The sequence below is a fragment of the Triticum aestivum genome, chromosome 3D (assembly GCF_018294505.1).
Source record: "Triticum aestivum cultivar Chinese Spring chromosome 3D, IWGSC CS RefSeq v2.1, whole genome shotgun sequence".
Classification (NCBI taxonomy): domain Eukaryota; kingdom Viridiplantae; phylum Streptophyta; class Magnoliopsida; order Poales; family Poaceae; genus Triticum; species Triticum aestivum.
In genome coordinates this window covers 516,416,142-516,438,519 of record NC_057802.1, presented here as the reverse complement: position 1 = coordinate 516,438,519, position 22,378 = coordinate 516,416,142, and the positions used below count along the sequence as shown (strand labels likewise).

Below are 22,378 nucleotides of genomic sequence, written 5' to 3'. Positions count from 1 at the left end.
TGCAGATTGAAGATCGCCGAATTGAAGAAAAAACAAATCGGTGGTATTGGGTTCATTAACACAAATCTCATAGATGCAACTGAGGTTAAATATCATGCCGAAAATACCGAGGCCAACTTGCTACGATCGTTGGTAATAAATGAAAACAAAGATATAATACTCTTTCCTTACAACTTCAAGTGAGTGTTACTGTCTTGTGCATATTCGATTTCCCTTATTAGTCCAGGTTATAGTAATGTAATTGATGACTTATGCATGCGTGCGCAGCTTCCACTATATTCTCCTAGAGATTAAGCTTGAGCAGGGAGTAGTAACCGTCTTAAACTCGAGACGAAAAGATCCCCAGGACTATGCGGACATGACAAATGCTCGAGAAGTAAGTTAAATCGATCATTATCCACCATATCAGCAACTTTGTTCATTTCCTGATATCAAGTAATTGTTTTCTTTCTCTGGCAGGGTTTGGAGAAAATTCACCAAAAAAACTCCGGGACTGCCGAAGAAGCTGCAATTTAAACACCCGAAAGTAAGTACTATAGTAGCATGTTCCGCGCATCTCCTAGTGATTCAAGCGCTAGTTTCATCAATACCATTTAGCATGTTTGCTTATCAGTTTGATTGACCTCTATTTCTTGTAAAGTGGTTGCGGCAGGAACCCGGGTATAATTACTGTGGATACTACGTTTGCGAGTCCATCCGCTACACGACCTATGAGCGGGGCTACTCTGACGAACAATATGAAGTGCGTAAGCAATAATATTCACAATTTTATTTTATTACCATCATTTGTGTTGAGTTTCATTTATTCATATATATATGTATTGACCCCTTCTTCAAATTAGATCTTTCGGATGCGGGATGAACTCTTAGCACCAGATCGTATGCGAGCAATTCAAGAGGAATTGGCGGCATTCTTCCTTGACCACGTGATCGCTGAAAACGGAAAATACTATGTGGACCCTGTGTTCTTACAATTTAGTTAGGAGATTATATTGTAAGAGATAATTATTGTATATATGTAGCCAGTAGTGTCGTATAGATATACGAGAACTTGTTGTTCGACCAATCTCTCGGAGAAGGAGAGGCGGTCGATATCACTTCACTCTGTATGCATATGTTCATGACGATCTTCTGTTTCCTTCATTTGATTACTAGCTAGCGTGTCTAGTCCTCTTCATACGTATATAGTACGTAGCGTCGACCAAACACGGAGATAAGAGAGGACACTTCTCTCTATTAATTAGCTAGCTAACACAATATATGAAACACCTAAATTAACCCCCCAAAACCCCTTTCAAAAAAAACAAAAACCCCAGCCCCTGAAATGCTGACGCGTGGATGCCTATTGGTCCCGGTTAGTGCCACCAACCGGGACCAAAGGCCCTCCTGCCTGGTCTCGCCGCACCGGCCACGTGGAGGCCCATCTGTCCCGGTTCGTGTAAGAACCGGGACTAAAGAGTTAGGGCATTAGTAACGACGACCCTTTAGTCCCGGTTCAAAAACCGGAACAAAAGGCCCTTACCAACCGGGACAATAGGCCCTTTTTCTACTAGTGGTGGCTGTGCCGCCTACTGGCCGGCTGGAGGGAGAAGTAGGAGGGCGTCGCGCACGTCCTTCTCTTGTCCGCACCGGAAAACGAGGGCCAAATTTGAGCCTGAAATGGATCACGCGGTGGATAAAAAGCGGACGCGCGTCCGTTTGAAACGGAGTGTTAGACCGACTTTTGTGTTCATTTCAATCCGAACGGGCACGCGCAAACGAAATGGATCGGCGCGTTGGCTTGCTCTAAAATGCTGGCCACGGAATCCCTGCATGCACCACCGAATTGTTTTTCGCGGGAGTTCTGTGGCGTGCTTCAACGAAAACGCACTCGTATTCGGTGATCTGATCGGGAATAGTCTTCTAAGAAAAAAAATGGATCGGGAATAGTCTGGCGGACGGGTGAGCCTTGACGATGTCTCGCCGCGCCGCCCGCCGGACCGGAGGCGATAAGCACGAGGTTGTCCAACGTGATCCATCCACGTGTGAACGTGGAAATCAGCCGGTCCAGGCGCACGGCCGGCGCCGTGAATTCTCGGGGTCCACCCGCCCGCACACACGTGCACACGGTCTTCCTCGATAAGCATCAGCCGTACGTGCGTCCAAGGTTAAAAGTCCGCTCAACGCCTGCACCGCTGATTTCCGTCACGTTTTCCCCTCCTCCTTCCTGGAAGGCGCGGCCACAAACACGTTTCCTCCGTACGAAAGCTAATCTCCCCCACAGCTGGACCGCGTGCAGCTAGCTAGCGTCGGTGAAGAGTGCTCTTCGGGAGCGGGTAAATACGCCAAGAATATCACTGTTTACACACCATTTTTTCTCCGGAGATCACCAACCGCAGCTCGATCGCCTAATTCAGCCACGGAGAATTTTTCTTGACAGATCTCAGCAAGTGGAGGGGCAAGAACAATAAAATATTATTCAGTTTCATTTGATGAATGGCTTACACTACCATCGGACTATAGGTATCAACTTATCAATAAACCCTTGCAACTAACCAATCAAGAGACAGCAACCCCTGCACCGAACCAATCATGTTCTCCATGTATGTACACCCATCCATATACACACACACATGCATGCATGCATGCTTGCTAGCGCACGACCGCCCGCCCGATATGATGCAATGCGGCGAACGCTTTGAAGCATCTTTGGCGCACGTCATGTCATGCTGGTGAGAGCCCGGGGACCCACGGTGTCATCGCCGCCACCTTCCAATCTTCGTCGTCATCAAGCACCTGATTTTGTCTTATCTCCCGTCTAATATCTTCTTAAATTATCTCCCCTTCATCAGGTCAACAATGGCGGCTCGCCCGTTTCATCGCCCAAACGCCAAGGATAGGAGGTACTCGCTTCAATCGACCGATCGGTTTCTTTGCTGCCTAGAACGGCTTGCCCCAGTACATGAGGATGTCCTGGAGGAGCGGGTCGCCGCCGAAGCCGCCGTTGGGCTCGAGCATGGAGCCGGCCGCCGGGTTCACGGGGTCGCCGCCGGAGGCGAACGAGCGCTCCCACTCGCTGATCTTGGGCTGGCTCTGCACCTCCCCGGCCGGGAACTCCGGCGACAGCACCTGCTCCGAGCAGCTCGAGTCGGCGTGCAGCCGCGGCATCGAGTCGGACGGCCGGTCGTAGTACGCCGCGAAGTCCGGGAACGGCTGCACGCCGCCGCCGCCGCCGTTGGCGTTCATCCCCATGACGGGCTTCTGCTCCTGCGGGGAGCTCACCATGGCCCCAGGGCCACCCCCGTAGCCGCCCATGGCCGCCGGCTTCCGGTCCACGGACGCCGGCTTCTCCATGCCGCCCTTCTTGTTGTAGATGCGGCACAGCACCCAATCATCCAACTGCACCGAACAAAATCACAAACATGTCAGACAAACGATCGCAGATCACACATGACGAAGTACACCAGTCGAATCATTTAGAAAGCTTCATTATTTTAGCATTATCGAGTCGGCCAGTTGCTGCGATGCTATCTACCGGTACAGCGCCGTTCCCGTCGGCGCCGTCGCCGTCGCATGGGCTCCCATGGCTGCACGAGTCATGGGTCCATAAACTGAAAGGGACGATGGCATCGAACGCATTCACACAGCGCGAATCATTGAGCAAGTGGCACCGGGGTGCGGCCCCCCTGGCCCATCCGCCGCGAAATCCCGCGGCCCAAATCCACGGGCGCCGCCTATCCGCCCATTTATCTCGAAAGCAACAATCCACTGTGCCGTCGTAATTGGCATATCGTGGAAATATCGCACTAAAATATCTTCGGTCGATCTAATCTATCTACGGCGATTTCATTTTAATCAATAAGGTGATTTATTAGTAGAAGATACTGGAATTACTGCTGCGAGGCTGGCATGCATGGGGATGGTTTGTTTACCCTGAGGCTGTTCTTCTTGCGGGCGGAGCGGTCGACGTCGGCGAGGCGGTACTCGTGCATGATCCAGTTGGTCTTCTCGCCCTTGGGGGCCTTGCCAGCGTAGAAGACGAGCGCCTTCTTGATGGCCAGCGGCTTGGGGGTGCCCACGGGCTTGTCGGCCCCGGTGGCCTTCCAGTAGCCGGACCCGGCGGCCCGGTTGGGCCTGGACCCGTTGGGGTACTTGCGGTCCCGCGGGGAGAAGAAGTACCACTCCTTCTCGCCGTACAGCGCCATCTCTGCAAGCAGATCACGAGGACATGCTTAATTCCAAAGATTAAAACATATAACTGGACGGATGAAGCGCGTGGAGGATTGATGGAGGACGTACTCGGGAGCTGCCAGGGGTCGAACTTGTAGAGGTCGATCTCGGTGATGATGGGGACGGCGATGGGCGCGCCGGCGCAGCGGCGGCAGAGGTAGTGTGTCACCAGCTCCTCGTCCGTCGGGTGGAACCGGAAGCCCGGCGGCAGATTCAGCTCCTGCCCGCCGCTCATCTCCGGTCGATCGGTCGGCTAATCGGCCTCCTCACGCGAATCTCCTCGATCCAACGAGCCTCACTGTGATTCTATCGCTCACTCGCTGCTACTGCTGCTCTGAATTCTACTGCTAATTCTTTCTTCTCTTGTGCTGCTCTAGGTGGGAGGGAGGAGAGGAGGCCTGAAACTTGTTCCGGGCGAGGCGGGGGGGATTTATAGGGGGCGAGGGGCGCGACACGTGTGGTCCGGGCGGGGCAGGGCACACGTGGTGCGGGGAGGGGCGGGGGCGCTGACCGGCTGACCGGGACACGTGGAGCCCCGATCGGCGGCGCCGCTTCTGTCATGGCTTACGTCAGCGCGCTTGGACGGGGGCGGCTGACGCGGACGGACGGGCGTTCCGTTTCGGGAAGGGGACCGCGCGCGCGGCCCGTGCCGTCGCGACACGTCCGTCCTGGGTCGGGACCGGCGGCGTGGTGGTACGTACGGGTGCGGTGCTCGTGTGCGCGGGCCGGGCGTCGGGGACGTGGTGGATAAGGATGAGTCGTGTCGTGCCGATCGACGACGGGTCGACGATGAGGACGATGATGAGACGACGACGATGCGTTGTGTGCGTGTGTGTTGGGCGTACGTACGTGTTGTTGGGGGTTGGTAGGTCTTGGGTGGAGAAGACTAAGCAATAGGCAGGGAGTACAGTGCTAGGTTTATCGAACAAAGGTACAGTGCTAGGGTTTTCTGTTGAGGAGCTGCCTGTAGCTTTGGATCCATGGCATGGCACGGGTGATGTAGAAATGCGCGCAGATCGATGGACGGATGGATAGGACTGGTAGATTCCAGCGAGCTCGATCGGTGTTGGACGCCCAGCTCGCGGGCGGTTTGTTGCTTTCCGCTCGGTCGATCGATCAATCCATCAATCAACCGCCTCTCTTGGTTCGTCCCCGGCCGGTGTTGGACGCGCAGCCCGGTGCAGAAAACCGACACGAAAAGACCATCCAGGCCTATCCAGATCCGGCCATGGCCCATGGGCTGAGAAAAAGAAAGTGCGCCCACTGTCCACGCGCGGGGGGAAGGAATATGCCCCGGATACAACTGTTCCGGATCTCGCCGTCCCGTGAGCCGCGCTGCGCTGCAGTCAGTGGCAGCGCCGCCAGCGTGATCCGGCTCCTGTTCCCGCCGGCAGCACGAGCGTGCGCGAGGTCCCCGGAAGCAGAGGAGATGGCGTGCTGACCCGTCGACCGCGCGTTCGTTTCCTTTTCGTCTCCGATTTTCTTGGTGCGACTGCGATTCGATTTGATCGTCGGGGCTTCGGTCGACGTGCAGGTGGATCGGTGACGTCCAATCATGCACGCGCGCACCTAGCCGTAGCCGTGCAGGGTTGTTTCGTGCTTGAACGGGACGCGTCTGCCTGCTCAAGGTGCCTGAGGAAAAATATATTAGTACAACCCATGATCCGTTGGCTGACACCTGTGGCGTGGATCGGCCAGAACTACAGAGGGTGTTTAGCGATACGATAATCCTCAGCGTCGGCAACGTAGACATGGAGCACGCGAGGCGCTTTTCTATCCCCTCTTGCGATCTTTCCTTCCTTCCCTCCCGTGTAGGCGGAAAGCTGGAGCTGGACGCGCGTGCAGATAAAGATCGAGCCTGCTGACTGTCAGAACTACAGAAAGGATCTTGCCTACTGTGAGAAGGTGCTGCCACGTACTGCCGACTAGTGAATGCTTTTTACTTGATTGATGCTGATTTGCCGAAGCATCAGGACCAAGTTGATTCCAGGACAAGTCCACAGTCTCGTTAGCAACACTCTTGTTCGGCAGAAATAAGTTTCTTCTCTAAACTACTCCCTCCGAAAAAAATATAAGAGCATTGTTTAGATCACTAGCTTATACTCCCTCCGTCCCACAATATAAGAGTATTTTTGACACTAGTTGTAGTGTCAAGAATGCTCTTATATTGTGGGACGGAAGGAGTAATTGTTTATGAAGAGAGTATATTGCTTGTTCCTCACAAAAAAAACTATATTGCTTGTTTTCACTTAATTATAACTCCTCTGTAGTAGTGATCTAAAACATTTTATATTAGTTTACGGAGGGAGTAGTACGTATCCCTAAAAATGCAGGGAAAATAGGGGAAATTCTTTTTTGAGCCCGGGCTCATCTGCACCCGTGTTGAATAAAAAATTTAAACAAATATTAGAAAATTTCAAAAAAATCCAAAATTTTAGGGATACGTGAGGTTCGACCCAAATTTCAAATCAATTGGACAACTAAGCAACCCTCGGCAAAAAAGATAAATTCGGGGTCTGTAAAACAGTTTACTGTTCATGTACTGTTTTGACCCGATTTGTCTTTTTTGCTGAGAGCTACTCAGATGTTCAAGTGAGCTAAAATTTGAAGCGAACCTCGCGCCATAAATTGTCTATCATGGGAAAAAATTCGGAATTTTTTGAATTTTTACAGTATTTTTTGTGAAATTTTTTATGGCCAGATGGAGATGAGTCTGGGCACCGAATCGCTGCACCCGGAAAATAGTGAGTAGACAAACATTAGCCGATTGGCGTGATGACCCATATACGCAGCCATGATTCATGATTGCACCCTTTCCTCCACACTGACAGACGGCATGTTCACGTCCGCATGGCAGAGAACGAACCCATTCTTTACATGCTGCTTCTCTGATTGACGTAACTTCATGGATCCTGGGTGTGATCCTCACTACTCCGGATAAACTAATATAACCTCCAATCTGCTTACGCTGCACTCTTTTAAAAATCCTGATCCTCAGCCGATCGCTGGATGCTTCCAAAGACGATAGCAATGCTGCCGATGCAAGCATTATTTCCCCGACTAGTTTATTCAAATCGCCCAGGCTGTCTCTTGATCAGTCGGCACCACTGATCGAACCAAACTAATGGCGCCCGCCTGATTCCGTTTATATATAATTCAGGGGCGAAAGCGGTCGCTGACCTAACTCCGTGACCTCAGCCCTCCATTATTGTACTACTCCAATGGCGATGTGGAGCTCCCGAAGCCTCCATCCATGGCTTATTTAGTCTGTTTATCTGCGCCTGCTTGCTTGGCTGGATGAGCACGTCGGATTAGTATAATCGGGATCGATTAGTGGCTGATAAACAATGCGCGTGCGTACATGGTATGTGACAGTCTGACAGAGCTGGAGGGCATATATATAATCGTGTCTCCTGATTCCTGGCACGCAGACAGGATCCGGCATGATCCGTGCGCGCCTTTTGATTGGGGGTGTGTTTTTTCTTGGTTTTTTTTTATCTGGAGGGTGATCGACACTGGTTGCTAGCTGCGCTTGACCTTGCCCACTGTTTCTGCAATTTGAGATGGTAATAATCTTAGCTTATGCCTCTGGAGAGTTGTCCAGCCATTTATTCAGAAAGATGAGCATCACTGTGATCACAGTATCCTCACAGTATTCAGATAACAGTGACACAAGTGGACAGTATTCGTATCCGCACGAGATTAGAATGAATCCTCTGGCATGCAACGCGTTCGGTGGACAAAATTAGTTGGAAAAGGTGTGCTTGATTTAATTTTCAAACAAAAAAAGGTGTGCTTGATTTAAGTCCAGAAAACTGCATTTTATTGTTAAAAACTTAACATATATGCCGTGCTTGACTCCGAGAGTGGACTTTATCCTCTCGGGCTCCATGGATCTCCAAATTTTGAGCAATTCAAAAACCACATTTCAAAGTTTCGAAACAATCTGGAAAGAAATGCGTGTGTACATAGGATAGGTGGCTACAAGTGTGTACACTTTCATTCTATGAAATGCATTGCTATGTGATATGCACAAAAGTAACAAAATCATGAACTTTTTATGGTGAATAGTACATGTACTATTAATAAATGATTTTTTAATCTAAAGAAACATTTTTTGTGTAGCTCATATCATAATGTATTTCATCATGAAACTTTGCACACCGTGGAAACATGCCTAGGTACAAGTGTAAAAAAATTATAACTAGCATGATGCCCGTGCGTTACCACGAAAGCATTGGCTTAGAGGTGGCGAAATAATGCCACTGTCCTACCTTTGCTTGATTTACGACTAGAAAAGATAGCAAAAATACAGTGAGAGACATGCAGCGTCAGAGAAATTTAAATGACCATAGTAGGTTGGGAAGAGAACTACAACCAAGATCGATTTTAAGTTTTCTTTTCGAAGTCACATTTTTAGCTTTTTTTTTATTTGTTCCTTCTACAAAGAAGTTGGTCTCGCATGAAAATAGTGTATTTTGTTATTTATGTAGATCTCACATGTGAGTAAAATACGATGTGTGTGTTTATTTGGAAAGGATGTTCGACCTATATGTGAACTCACCACCAACTTCAATCTTTATGAGTAGGAAAGATTTTTTGGAACTCTAAATTTCAATTTTTGAATTTGTCAAATTCCAGGCTCCATGGAGCTTGATCTCCATTAGAAATTTCGCTTGACTACTCGAAAACACGGATACTACCACCAACCATCACATATGTATTAGATACCATATCCGATACTAATTCGTTGATGATACGTCCCATACGTATCAACGGAGTATCGATAAATATAGACAATAAATTTAATGTAGATATGTTTTATATACTTCCTTGATACGGCTAGCGCACTCAAAGCCCTAAGAGCATGTACAATGCAGGCGCTAGCACAGGGACGCTAGGATATATATCCTGCTGGATTGACGGTTAGGCCTTCAATTCCTGGCGTCACATGATGCGTCGACGCAAGAAATAGAAGCGGGCGCTTAGACCTTTTTTGCCGTACGGGATAACACGCTGCTGCACCGGCTGATTTTATTAGCGTCTATTAATTAGCGCCTAGCGTTGAAACAGACCGACGCTTGGTTGCTTTTTAAATTATAATATTTATTTTTATTCACCTAAGCGCCTGTATAAGCAGCTTGCGTTGAAGATGCCCTAAGGGGCATATGTTAACCACGGATTGTCCCGATCCCGGTGTCTAAACTCCAACTCCCTATCCTCTTTCTCTCTTTTGTACTCACTATTGGCAGCGGTGGGATACTCGCCTCCCCCTCTCAGGCTCCAGCAGTGCCATCGGTAAGCCGGTGGTGGGCTTCTTTCTTCGGTGCCCCCGCTTTCTCTTCCCACCACTCTCCTATAGATTTCTATCTAATGGCAGGCTGATGATTTCCTCCTCCTCCCTTTTTCTCTCTAATTGAACTTTTTTTTGCCAGAACTGTAATTGAACTTTTATGTTTGTTTGGCCGTTGGTTATCGGCTTTTGTTGGAATTATGGATAAGAAGATAGAGGAGAATGGACTAAATACACGCTAAATAGCTCGATGCTTAAATGATAACATGTTCATTATTATTATTTTTCATACGCCTCCCAGATGGGAGCCAGGTTCCATTGTTATTATTATAAAACAGTCGAACGTATCCCCATATTGACGCTTTAAAAAGGATGTATGTACATATTCATATCGCCCCAGTGCAGTGGTTATCCGTATCGGTGGAAAATTTAGACTCTGCACAAGGTGCGTGATTTGAGATGTTTCCTGCTTTATGCATGATATAAGCTTGCTAGACTGGTACTCCTTTGTTCCTAAATATAAGTCTTTTTAGATATTTCAATATGAACTATATATGAAGCAAAATAAGTGAAGAATTATGTTATAGATCCGTATGTAGCTCGTATTGAAATATCTAAAAGTGCTTATATTTAGAAAGTGCTTTATCTCCTAAAAGTCGCAGCCCTTCCCTTTGGGCGGGCCGGAATGGGCGCTAACAGCTAAAGATGCATCTTAGCTCGTCGGGTGCTTATCGGATGGCAAAGAGCTGCTACGTCGCTTTATGGCCCTCCTGCTCTGACGACTGCAGATCAAAGGGTGTCAGCGCAAGCATGGGCAAAACCAGCAGCTCGTTATCTATCTATATACTATCTGATCACATTTCGAAGCGCAATCCAGGAATTCTCCGCGGTACGGCATAGGAAAATTAGGCTGCGGTGTGGTGACCTGGTCATAACTAACTTCAACAAAAGATATGTAAGCTATAATAGTTTGTTGGGAATGTGGCTAGAAAACAGGTCACAGATTTACAAGAACAGTGATAAACAAAACATTTGCCATGAAAAGTCAAAAGTGTACCAGCTTTTATTCAACAAAGTACGGGCATGAATCAAATAGGCCCAAACTATTGCTGTCAGGATCCAATCTACACTGACAACACAAAACAAATCTGAATTTCAATGCTATGGGAATTAACTGCATCAGAATCTGCTAAAAAATGACTATGTTGCTGGAATGGAGAGGAGCAAGGAGTTGGCTGTACAGCAAGAGAGTTTTCCACTCTGGACCATCTCCTACCCAAACCAAATATCCACAATAACATATCAACTATAATGGTGCCCGGCTCAGTTACAGTTGAGCAAAGCAACGAACAAAATTGTACTCCCCAAGGCTTTCCAAGCAGAATGCAACGCAAAGAGGCCACTGCACTAGTGCAGCCGCATGGCATCTATCAGCAACATGTAGCCTCTCCCCCGCCTTGATTTCCCTGCTCTCCACACGCGGAAGCCCTCAGGGAAGTACCCACTTTGCTGCCACTCCCGCATTTGAGCCATTGGGTATGGCCCATGCTCTCGCCCCTGAAGATCCTTGTACAGCCACCCTTGATCTGACTTGCCTGTCCCATTCACGGTTACGGGATCACGCGCCATGGCCTGTGACGTACTGCATGCAGGCCCCGTGTTTCCATCCAGATCATTGGAAGCACGGACTGTAGGTACGGTGACCCCATTGACGGCTTCCGGTCCGTCATGTGCATGCGCAGCGATCCCATTAACGGCTTCTGGTCCATCACATTTTGCCTGTTCTGGCTCACGCTGCTCCATTTGAACATCCTCGTCGTCATCACTGACCAGATCGATGATATCTTGTTTGTCACAACCACTGTGATGGCTAGGACCATTTCCATCCTCCTCGTTGTCGATATCAATGACTCCAGTAACTGCAATAACTTCACAAGATTATTTTTTATTAGGGAAGGGAAACAGGCAGAAAAGCAGTTACTATCACATGGTTTAGGAATAGTATTTCAATGCATTTAATAAGGTGGTATTGATCAAACCTCCGACCATACAACCAGAATAGTAAACCATGTATGTACGAACGGGTAAAATGCAAGCTAAATGCTAAGCATCTTTTTCACAATCCACTGCGATCTAATTATACTTGCGTTATTAATAGGACCGAACTCATAAATTGATGGAAAATGGAGCTCAATATGCAGCATAAAAAACCTCCGGCAAGTTAACATGTTCATAACTATCGAAAGGGTCGAGTAGCAAAATTTGACCTGTGTTCAATGGAGTGTGCAATCCAGGACCAGGACTGCCACCATTACAGAGGGCTTTGCCGGCAGCTGCAAGGATTAACATGGATACATAAAGATCCAACTCTAACAATAGCAATTGCATGCAATCAATAAATCAGGATCCATGGAAGTAGATAGATAAGAGTAAAATAAGAGGACAGTTCATAGCAGAACGATCACCAATCCTCGGAAACAGATAAACTATGCTCATATGTGAATATTCTTATTTACAGACATTGTATCAGCATGTTAGACACAAAGTAGAACTCTTCATAGGGATCACACATAGTGCTAACTCCTCACAAGACAAGTAGCTCAATATGCAGCATAAAAAACCTCCGGCAAGTTAACATGTTCATAACTATCGAAAGGGTCGAGTAGCAAAAATTGACCTGTGTTCAATGGAGTGTGCAATCCAGGACCAGGAGTGCCACCACTACAGAGGGCTTTGCCGGCAGCTGCAAGGATTAACATGGATACATAAAGATCCAACTCTAACAATAGCAATTGCATGCAATCAATAAATCAGGAGCCATGGAAGAAGATAGATAAGAGTAAAATACTAAAATAAGAGGACAGCTCATAGCAGACACAATCACCAATCCTCGGAAACAGATAAACTATGCTCATATGTGAATATTCTTATTTACAGACATTATATCAGCATGTTAGAGACAAGAAAGTAGAACTCTTCGTAGGGATCAGACATAGTGCTAACTCCTCACAAGACCAGTAACTCAATATGCGGCATAAAAAGCCTCCGGCAAGTTAATATGTTCATAACTATCGAATGGGTCGAGTAGCAAAATTTGACCTTTGTTCAATGGAGTGTGCAATCCAGGACCAGGAGTGCCACCATTGCAGAGGGCTTTGCCGGTAGCTGCAAGGATTAACATGGATACATAAAGATCCAACTCTAACAATAGCAATTGCATGCAATCAATAAATCAGGAGCCATGGAAGAAGATAGATAAGAGTAACATACTAAAATAAGAGGACAGCTCATAGCAGACACAATCACTAATCCTCGGAAACAGATAAACTATGCTCATATGTGAATATTCTTATTTACAGACATTATATCAGCATGTTAGACACAAGAAAGTAGAACTCTTCATAGGGATCAGACATAGTGCTAACTCCTCACAAGGATCATACTGAACTTTACTGGGCAACAGCCGCAGGAGGGGGGGTAGCGTACGTTGTAAGTCAAATGTTAATAGTGGCTACAAAAGTGGAATGTATAGCATTAGTTCCTTGCAATTTGTCTGATATTTAAGTAGTTTTTTCTCTAAGCGCCAAACGAGTACTGATTTGCTATTCCATTTTCAGGTAGCAGTATAGAGAGGACATGCAGATTTTATTTTATTTGCAGTCTACTACATAAGAATAGATACTTGGCAATGGCTACTAACAATGCAAAAGATGCAAATAAGGAAAGAAAGAATTGCTGTAGAGTACCTTCAAAAGCAACTTCACAAGCAGCGTCATGTCGCAGAGATGCACCTGGAGACAGAGAGAAGATTGCCAGTACGTTAATTAAAGAAAAGATGGGTATAATAGTCTCTTCAAACATAAGCTTTCAGAAAAACCCATATCTGGTTACCAAATACAAACCTTCTAGCGATTCATCTATGCCAACTTCCGAAGGGTCAGCTACTGTCTGTATCACACCTAAGAAAAGAAAGGAGAGTAGATCTTTATATTGAAAAGTTTGATCTAATAGTAAGAAGTAAAGGCTTAAGCAATGAAACTTATTGTTAGGTAGAAAAGTAGAGGTGACGAATAGAAAATATACATGGAATGGAACCCTAAGGGAGAAAACATGGTGAAAATAAACTCAACTCCAAAAATATGAATCGACTCATGACATGCACCTCAAAAATAAAACTCCAGATTATAAAGGTGCAATTCTGAATACAAACAAATTTACACTCAACACTTTAAAGTTTGCACACTAGGTATCTAACCTAAAAAAGGAAAGCATAAGCAAATATGAAACTGGGAAGAAATATGAACCATAATTTATGTTGGGTCCAGATTATACGTTGAAGTAATATTGCAACACTACAGAAATAGTCAAGTACTTTCCGGTAAGAAAATCTAGTATTTGTTATGAAAATATATAAGGCATCTAAACAAAACAAAAAGAGGAAAGACCCAGTGCTAGAAGGTCCCACACCAGGTGGGATCCAGGGAAGGATTATACGAGGCATGCCTTCACAAGTGCAATGCAGAAGGGCTGCGTCGAACCCGGGAGCTCTTGGCACAAGTAAGGAGTACTTCACCGCTGCGCCAGGTCGGTCTTTAAAAAATAATCAACAAACACAAAATTTTAAAGCAATCTGGCAACAAATTTGTTCATGCAATACCTATTCGCTTAAAATTAGGACCCACTGCTTTATTTTAATATACCTATATATGCACAACCCGGTGTTTAATACGGAGCATGTGATCTGAGTCATTGGTGGTAATTGCTGAGAATACAAGGTGCAAAGGCATGCCTTCACCCTGCACAGTGCAATGCAGAAGGGCTGCGTCGAACCCGGGACCTCTTGGCACAAGTGGGGAGTACTTCACCACTGCGCCAGGTCGGTCTTTAAAAAAAGCATCAGCAAACACAATTTAAACGCAATCTGGCGACAAATTTATTAACACAATACCTATTCGCTTAAAATTAGGGCCCACTGCTTTATTTTAATATACCTATATATGCACAACCCGGTGTTTAATACCGAGCATGCAATCTGAGTCATTGGTGGTAATATGGTGAGAATACAAGCTGCAAAACATTGAAGGCGTATTATGCCAAATCCACCCGAACCTACCTATCTAATAGCAGGTTATACCATCGCTTAAGGTAAACTTGCTAGAATATCATCTAGGTTTGACTAGTTGCTCCAGTCAAATTGCAGCAGAAATTGCGAGCTGGGGTTATAGTACAGGTTGTTTCCTTATTTAACGAAGCTTGAGAATCTATGAAAATCGGACGATGCTTTAGTTTGATCGCCAGGATGTAGCTAAGGTACTGATTGAGCAAATAATTTAGGCTTCAACGGCTAAATTTAGATGAACCGGGATTGCATCGGGATAGTTGCTAAATATTGCTCGACCTAACCATATAGGCCTCACCAGCTAAAGTGCTCAAGCAGTTTAGGCCTTATTGCCACTTGCACGCATTGGTGCAGTATTGCTCAAGTTATCCACAGTTGTAATGTCAGGAATTCAGTAACCACGTGTACATACTACCAATTTGTGTTGGCCACTCCTCCATGCGCTAGTTTCAAGTGCAGGTGTTGCAGAAGTTTTACAGGGAGCACTCCTAATGCAGATGCCTCCTAGTGCAGATGCAACGAACGACTGGTTTCAATGGGCTACTGAACAATGGAGGTGGCCGACAACTTATCTCAGCTTTCTTCTAGGACTACAAATGTCTCTTGATAGCACTCACGATGCATGGATAATTGGTGTTAAATGGAGTTGTTTCAGAAGGTAACATTCATGTTTTAAATATATAAGATAAGTGTTATAACATTTAGGCATGCAATTGAAAAGGCCAGTCTATTACTATCTATGTCAAAAATTGGTGGGCGTCGCAGGAGTTTGGCTTCTCCCAGACATTGGCAGTTAAATGGTTTTCCGTGTTTATGGAGGGATGGCCTATCCCTAGGCATGTACATGTACATAAACCTTGCTGTTTTGGCATTTTTTATCAATGCATCGAGATAACAATCTTTGATGTTTTCTCGAAATAGAAAAAAAACTTGGGTGCAAAAAGGAAGTGGCCAATGTAAACATAATGTTCAATCAATTGACTCCACAATGTTTGGTAAACAGGTCACAAAGTCAACATTTATAGTTTATACAACAAAAGCAAAAAAAAAATCCAAAACGTTTCCTTTTTTCAAATGAGCATAACTTCTGAAACACAAGACCTGTGTCGACTCGTACTTCTAACACACATGCACATGTTCTGCATCGACCATGTTACAAAATAGGTGACGGCTCCTTTTTCACATAAAGGATTAGTATTTCAAAGGATCATAAAAGAACTGATGTAAGGCGTCTTCATGGGGATCTCTGAAACACCTCTGCAGAGGTAAGTTACTTGGCAGTTGAACCTAAATAAGATGGCAGTTTAAGGACCAGGACTATAAATATATTGAAAGGGGAAACAGTTCAGGAATAGTTTAAAACACGACCAAATTCAATGGTAAATAACTTCAGATCAACTAATGGATGAGTCATCCAAGATAAAGTACACTACTTTTAAGTTCTGGATGATGTTGAAATGTGGATGTAAACAGCCTATGTTTTAGAGGAGTTGATGTTTGGCATTCCCTTGTAATCATATTATGCTATGTCAACTGAATGTTTACAGCGGGTTTTCATAGTCTGATGTCTACTCTTATACTCCCTCCGTTCCTAAATATTTGTCTTTCTAGAAATTTCAACAAGTAACCACATATGGAGCAAAATAAGTGAATCTACTACACTCTAAAATATGTCTATATACATCCGTATGTGGTAGTCCATTTGAAATCTCTAAAAAGACAAATATTTAGGAACGGAGGGAGTACATCGTACCAACCCCTAAGCATACATACTATATGCATTCACAGACACATGCATAAATTCTGATACTTAGGAGGTATTAGTCATATTCACTCAAAATTCATTCACCTCCGCACTATGTTTCATTTACTTGCCTGCTTGTAAATACTAAATCACAATCTTCCCTGACAAACAATTCCCATGTAATGATGTAATAAATAATAGACTTCTACAAGGGTAAATACAATCAAATGCTGGACTTAGAAAAAATGATATGGAAAACTTATGCTGCAACTTCACACAAGAATTGTGCAGTGACAAAATCAAATAGTTGGTGACAGTATAATTAACAACTAAAAGTTCTCCAAAGAATCAGCAAAGAAATAACTTCTGTAATGTTGGTTTCCATAATGGGAACCAATGGGGAGATATTGGATGGAGGATGCAATGTTTTGAACATATTTGGCAGCATTAAGGACATACAGCTTATAGAATGAAAGATAAAAAAAATCTATATAATTAAGAACAGAAGTTTCAAGCGTTTGTACCTCGATTCCCTTGAAAAGGGCTCCTTGCTGCTGATTCAATCTCAGTTTCTTTACTCCCTTCTTCTGCATCTGGAATAACTTCGGGGATCACCTCAAGACGTCGCTGTCTTTCTTCTGCTTTGAACATATTTGGCAGCATTATGAATATAAAGCTTTTAGAATGAAAGAGAAAAATAACTAGTATTATATATTTAAATTTGTACCTCGATTCCCTTGAAAAGGAATGTTCGCTGCTGATTCAATCCCAGTTTCTTTACTCTCCTCTTCAGCATCTGGAATAACTTCCGGGATCGCCTCAAGACGGCGCTGTCTTTCTTCTGGTGTGCTTAGAAGCATTTTTTGACAACTTATGTCATGGATAGTAAGAATTGGTCAAGGAAAAAAGAACCACACAAAGTTTCTTTCCTGTGCATTAAGTCGTAGGCTGGCAATACACGATAGTAAAATAATATGAAAAATTATACAAAACTACGAATCACAAGCATGGCAAGTTACTGCTGCATGATCATTACAGTCAATCTGGAAAGGATATTCCTGGCGCCACCCCTTCTCACGCGCTCGTTCCAACTCCATTTCCAATTTTCGAAGCTCCTTATGAAACCACTAAAGGAAAAAAAAAAGGCAACTTTGCCAATTATTGCGTAGAAGCATATGGATATCGAGAAAGAAACGATATATATTAGTAGGGAGCACTACTATTCAGTTTGATGAGAACCCAGATTTTCTCTTTCAAGCTCCATATGGTATCTATATAACAAACATAAGCAATTCAGCATGCAATGAAGGTAGCATTCTACTAAAAACATCTAAAAAGTTTCCTTTTGAAGAATGGTTGGGAAAATCTAATAACCCCATGAGTACGCCATTAAATCCAGCCAACTTAGGAAAAATGATATCCAACCACCTAGCTAGAGGTCATTCCAGCGCCGAACCTAAAGCCTGATCTTAAAAGGTCATGTCCACACTAAAAACATTGTTGATTTTCAGGGAAGAATATTGCATTCATAATCTTCTTAATACAATATCTGTCTATTACATTTTACCTTTTATCAGGATTCGAAGAAGGCCGAAACTGTTCAGGTGTCAAAAAAACAGTCCAGACTGACTCACCTGAGCATGAACAAGTCTACCCTAAACTTATAATACTAGAAGATTTCAAATATCAAACTAAAGACAAAGACAAAACAACTACTGGTAAATATATACAAGTTCAACACAGGCCAAGGTTGAAAGTGTGATACTCCTTTATGCAGTTAGAGTTAAGACTTAAAAGAGTACATAAGAATCTTTTGCTGAGTCATGCACTATTTTACTCAAAAAGATTTATAATCAGCTGGCCTCTTTCTATATTGCTTCAGATAACCAATTAGTTATAAATTTTTCCCATTTATATGTATTTTCATTCAATATTTACCACAATAAGTTCCAAATTGAAGTGATCAGAGTGCACTTACATGATTTACTATGTCTGCATGTACACTTGCCTCTTTTTCCTCTAACTCAGCCTGTCAAAAAGCACAAACCTGAGCATTAAGAGAAGCACACGAATGTTTTAAAAGGCTTAAGTAAAACAAGAGACTGAATGACACTAAAAAGGGATAAAGAATAAGCCCTTCAAACATTTTCAATATATTAGAAACTAAAAAGCACAAAATTAACAAGCTGGTTTGTACGGTACCAAAATATTTGCTGTCTGATCTCATGTGCACTTTCTACATTACCCCCTCCAATCAAAGAGTGACACCTTGGGACACGTGGAGTCTAAATTTTGGCCAAGAATGTAGTCGCGAATATTAAAATACTTAGATTGATTTCGTTTCAGGAAAATCGTATGGGCAGATCTATCTCAAAAATACCTCATAATTTGTATTTTAATCTGGTTCTACAATTGTTACAGGAGAAGCTGCTAATCCAAACTGCATTTGGAGAACTTACTGCCCAGAATGACATTTATTTTATGACCAAAAGGAGTAGACTAAATACATCAATGATCAGGTATTAACAAACACAGGAGTTTCCTGATGAGACACTCAACATTTTCTATCCTACATAATGTCAGAGAAAGAAATACTCCCTCTGTCTCAAAATGTAACTATGTTAGGCGTTTTTCGATACAAAGGGAGTATCAGAAAATGTCTTACATTTTGAGACGGAGGGAGCAGTATCCAAAAGGACTACCGACAGTCAATTCCTTGAAAACAAATCCCTTCCTTACGAGTTGTGACTAAATAATGCAGGCCTGATCTTCCTCCTCAAGTATTATTTGTTTGTCATGGATGCATCAAATGGGAACAGAGAAGAAAGAGAGATAAATGCCTAGACCAATTTGACTACAGACGCATAGCACAAGGAGGCCAAACATTGCAGTTAAAAAACAAAACTTACCACAGTAGGCCTTTTGAAGAGCTCTTTCTTGGCCGACTTCAGAAGATCATTGCACTCATCCTGTTATCAAGAATAAAAGAGAATTATTTGACCAGGCCAGTTCAAAAAGAAGGCTGTATTTGGAGTAGGTGACCAGGCCAATGCTAAAATAAATCCTACTGGAGTGAACAAAACATACCTCCTCAAAGTCCTCTTCTGATAGCATTGAGATCTTGACATCATCCCACATACCGGAAACACATAAAAGAACATCTGTACATGTATTCTTAATCTTGTATTCTTCTGAAGATTTCTTAATGCCTGTTATGGATGTTTTCACGGGGTGAGAAAATTAAGGCCTTCCTAAAAATGGGAAAAAAAAATAGCAGGATCATCAGAAGACAAGTGGATTCAACTGGACATTACCTGTAACTAGTCCAATCTGGTAATATTTCTTAGTCATCATATAAGTATAACTCTTGAGATCATTCTTCACTCTGACCAAACAGCCAATAACCTTCTGTTCAAATGTGTCTGGCTCAGTCAGAAGTTTTGCAACTAAGGTTCTTCTCAGATAAATCAGATTCAGGTTATTCGGATTGAGAGCAGCAAGACATTTCTTGTTTATTCCTGAAACACTCTTAGGAATTATTGGGTCTATTCCTGAAACACTCTTAGGTATTTTTGGCTCCAAACTATTCCGAGGCTTCTTTTTCACCGTGTAACCATTATCATCCACAGATCCATCACTTTCATCCTCTGAAATCGCATTTGCGGAAAGATGCGTTTCCACCAGGCTATGGATCATGTTGTACTTAAATTTCCTTTTGTTAAATAAAGAATGCAGGTTCTCATCACACATGACAGATTTCTTCTTCTTACCATCTAGAAGATTGTTCTGTCGAACATACTCCCTGACAACTTCAGCAACTTTGAAATGGTCAAGAGGCGTGCTTGCATCCTTACCAATACATGATAGGAATTCTGTTAGCTCTTTTGAACCCCACCCAACATATGTTCTCTTCTCCAGTTTCTTTCTCTTCAGAGTTGCTTGCACTTCATTTGGTTTGTCCATTGTGTCAAGAAGAGATGATGGACCAGCACCATCATTGTCACCCAATGGCTTTCCATCTGTCTTGTGATACTCGTCCGAATCCTTCCCTTCTTTACACTGTAGGCTTCTTTTATGACGAATACTTGCTAGTTGCAAGTCGAGCAATGTAAAACACTCCTTGTCATTAAGTATTGTCCAGTAATCTTTAAACAATATTTGATAGTGCTCCGGGGTACCTCCGAAAACAACCTTTGCCTGGAGATGCACATGAACTCTTGTCAGAAAAAGACAAAAGGGAAAAAACATATTGGATGAGTAAACTGGCATTTTTATTTAAGCCAGCCTGACTTCTATCTACTAAGAAATCCAACACAAGTGCAGGTAAATATACACTGAATAGCTTTATGGTAAGGAACAAGGCTGTTAATTTTTTGGGGGGAAGGGGGGGGGGGGGTGACAACTAATGGAATAGCATGCATGCTAATTGGAACTTAGTGCCACTTTGAAAAATGGAAGCTTGTTATTGTAATTAAAAAATGAGCTTGGGGGGGGGGGGGGGGGGGGGGGGTATGCATATGACCATATTCCTTATGCATGTCGTTACCTCTTCAGCATCATCTTTCTCAGTCGCTATTGCCATATTAAAACAGCTGCGGCAGAATCCCATGTTGAATTCGTTGCTCTGCTTCACTGGGACAAAATCAACTTTTCCAAAGCAGTCTCCACAAGCAGAGGAACTTGGACAGCATAAGCATAAATAGAGTGCATCACTTCCACAATTAGAACATTTATGCCAATCTGAAAATAGTTAAAATTAGGCGCAAGAACCAGTACCATTATTTTACAGGACAGAAGTAAAGGAAGCATTTGATAAATTGAAGTCAGGGCGAGAGTTATGTAGTGTTTGGCATAATCAAGGCTGTGAAGTGAACACCAAGGATATGTGTTCCCATTGCAACATGTTGTGCTTATGTCTGCGAAGTTCCTAGATGGAGATATTGCGGCGCTGGAACAGAGTTTACTATCATGCTGCATGATGATGGGACGATGATAAAAACATATGTGTCCTAAAGGTTAAGCATCCAGCAGTTTTCTGTTTACATGAAAGAAAAAGACGGGAACATGAAGAGCAGGTATTTCGTCTCACAGGTGCAGGACATGATCTAGGATCCTCGGCCGTGACCAAGGAATAATGAATGACTCAATGTGGACACGCAGCATAACAGGCGCACAAACGTAGCGCCGATTCCCGTAGCAGGTCGCGCGTGGTAAAACAAGCAGGGGCGACTATGCGTAGGCGCTCACCACAAACGTATTGGTCACTGGAATCAATGAAGTCGTCCTCCTTCCCCACGCAGCCCGGGTGGTAGCTCTTGAGGCAGTTCCTGAAAGGACGGCACGGCAGGGCAATTAATATTCAGCGAAATTCACAGCGGCGATTGTCTTCGCCGGCCGCCGACGCGGCGCGGGTTTCCCGCGGAACAGAGGAGGGAGAAAACCCTGGGGCGCGGCGAGGGGCGGCGCTCACCTGGCGTCGCACACGCGGACGTCGCCGGCGTCCTTGCAGACGAAGCACTGGAACTCGGCCATGTCGCCGAGCTTCATCCCCCACCGGCCCATCTTCTCCTCCTCCCTGCCCCCCTGCGCCCGCGCGGCGGGCGGGGACGCGGCGGCGGCGGCGGCGGCGGCGGGTAGGGTTTGGGGATGATTCGAGGGGCCGGAAATGGATTGGAACGCGGCGCGGATTGGTGCGGGGATGCGAAGGGGAAACTGATTAGGAAGGTGTTAATGCGCCCCGGGAGGTGAAGGGGAGGAGTCGAGCGAGCGAGAGGCGCGGGGTTGAGTGGGGCGGGGTGGGGAGGCGGAGGAGCGTCGGGGTTCAGGTGGGGAGCGGCCGTTTCCGGTCGAGGCCGCGGGGGGCGGCAGAGCCAAGTGTCGCCTGGCCCGTCGCCGCGTGGCGGGCGGGTCGGGTCGCGTCGCGGTCGCGGTCGATCGCGTGACGTCTGACGGCTTCCGGCGCCGCATGTGCGCGCTGGCGCTGCGGTGTACAGTCCCGACGCCAGCCCGTTCC

At 44.8% G+C, this 22,378-nt stretch overlaps 2 protein-coding genes across 6 annotated transcripts; both read right to left on the bottom strand.

Annotated features, from left to right (window-relative positions):
- Positions 1-2,430: 2,430 nt before the first annotated feature.
- LOC123080126 (NAC domain-containing protein 48) lies at positions 2,431-4,614 on the bottom strand. Its single transcript, XM_044503013.1, has 3 exons — positions 4,279-4,614; positions 3,912-4,186; positions 2,431-3,378 (listed from the first exon to the last, which is right to left on the bottom strand). Exons 1-3 carry the CDS (start codon positions 4,442-4,444, stop codon positions 2,920-2,922), a joined length of 900 nt encoding a protein of 299 aa, XP_044358948.1. The 5' UTR covers positions 4,445-4,614; the 3' UTR covers positions 2,431-2,919.
- A 5,926-nt stretch (positions 4,615-10,540) lies between these two features.
- Positions 10,541-22,249, bottom strand: LOC123080124 (zinc finger CCCH domain-containing protein 19). Of its 5 annotated transcripts, none has more exons than XM_044503008.1 (16): positions 21,836-22,249; positions 21,613-21,692; positions 20,912-21,105; positions 19,680-20,562; positions 19,453-19,574; positions 19,275-19,334; positions 18,344-18,394; positions 17,422-17,492; positions 17,093-17,250; positions 16,890-17,006; positions 13,405-13,461; positions 13,249-13,293; positions 12,602-12,667; positions 12,180-12,245; positions 11,770-11,835; positions 10,541-11,430 (listed from the first exon to the last, which is right to left on the bottom strand). In XM_044503008.1, the coding sequence occupies exons 1-16, from the start codon at positions 21,925-21,927 to the stop codon at positions 10,910-10,912; spliced, it is 2,649 nt and encodes an 882-aa protein (XP_044358943.1). In that variant the 5' UTR covers positions 21,928-22,249; the 3' UTR covers positions 10,541-10,909. The 5 variants fall into 5 exon arrangements, with proteins under 5 accessions (XP_044358943.1, XP_044358945.1, XP_044358944.1 ...); XM_044503010.1 differs by having other exon boundaries at positions 10,541-11,421; positions 21,836-22,215; XM_044503009.1 differs by having other exon boundaries at positions 16,890-17,003; positions 21,836-22,213.
- Positions 22,250-22,378: the final 129 nt, after the last annotated feature.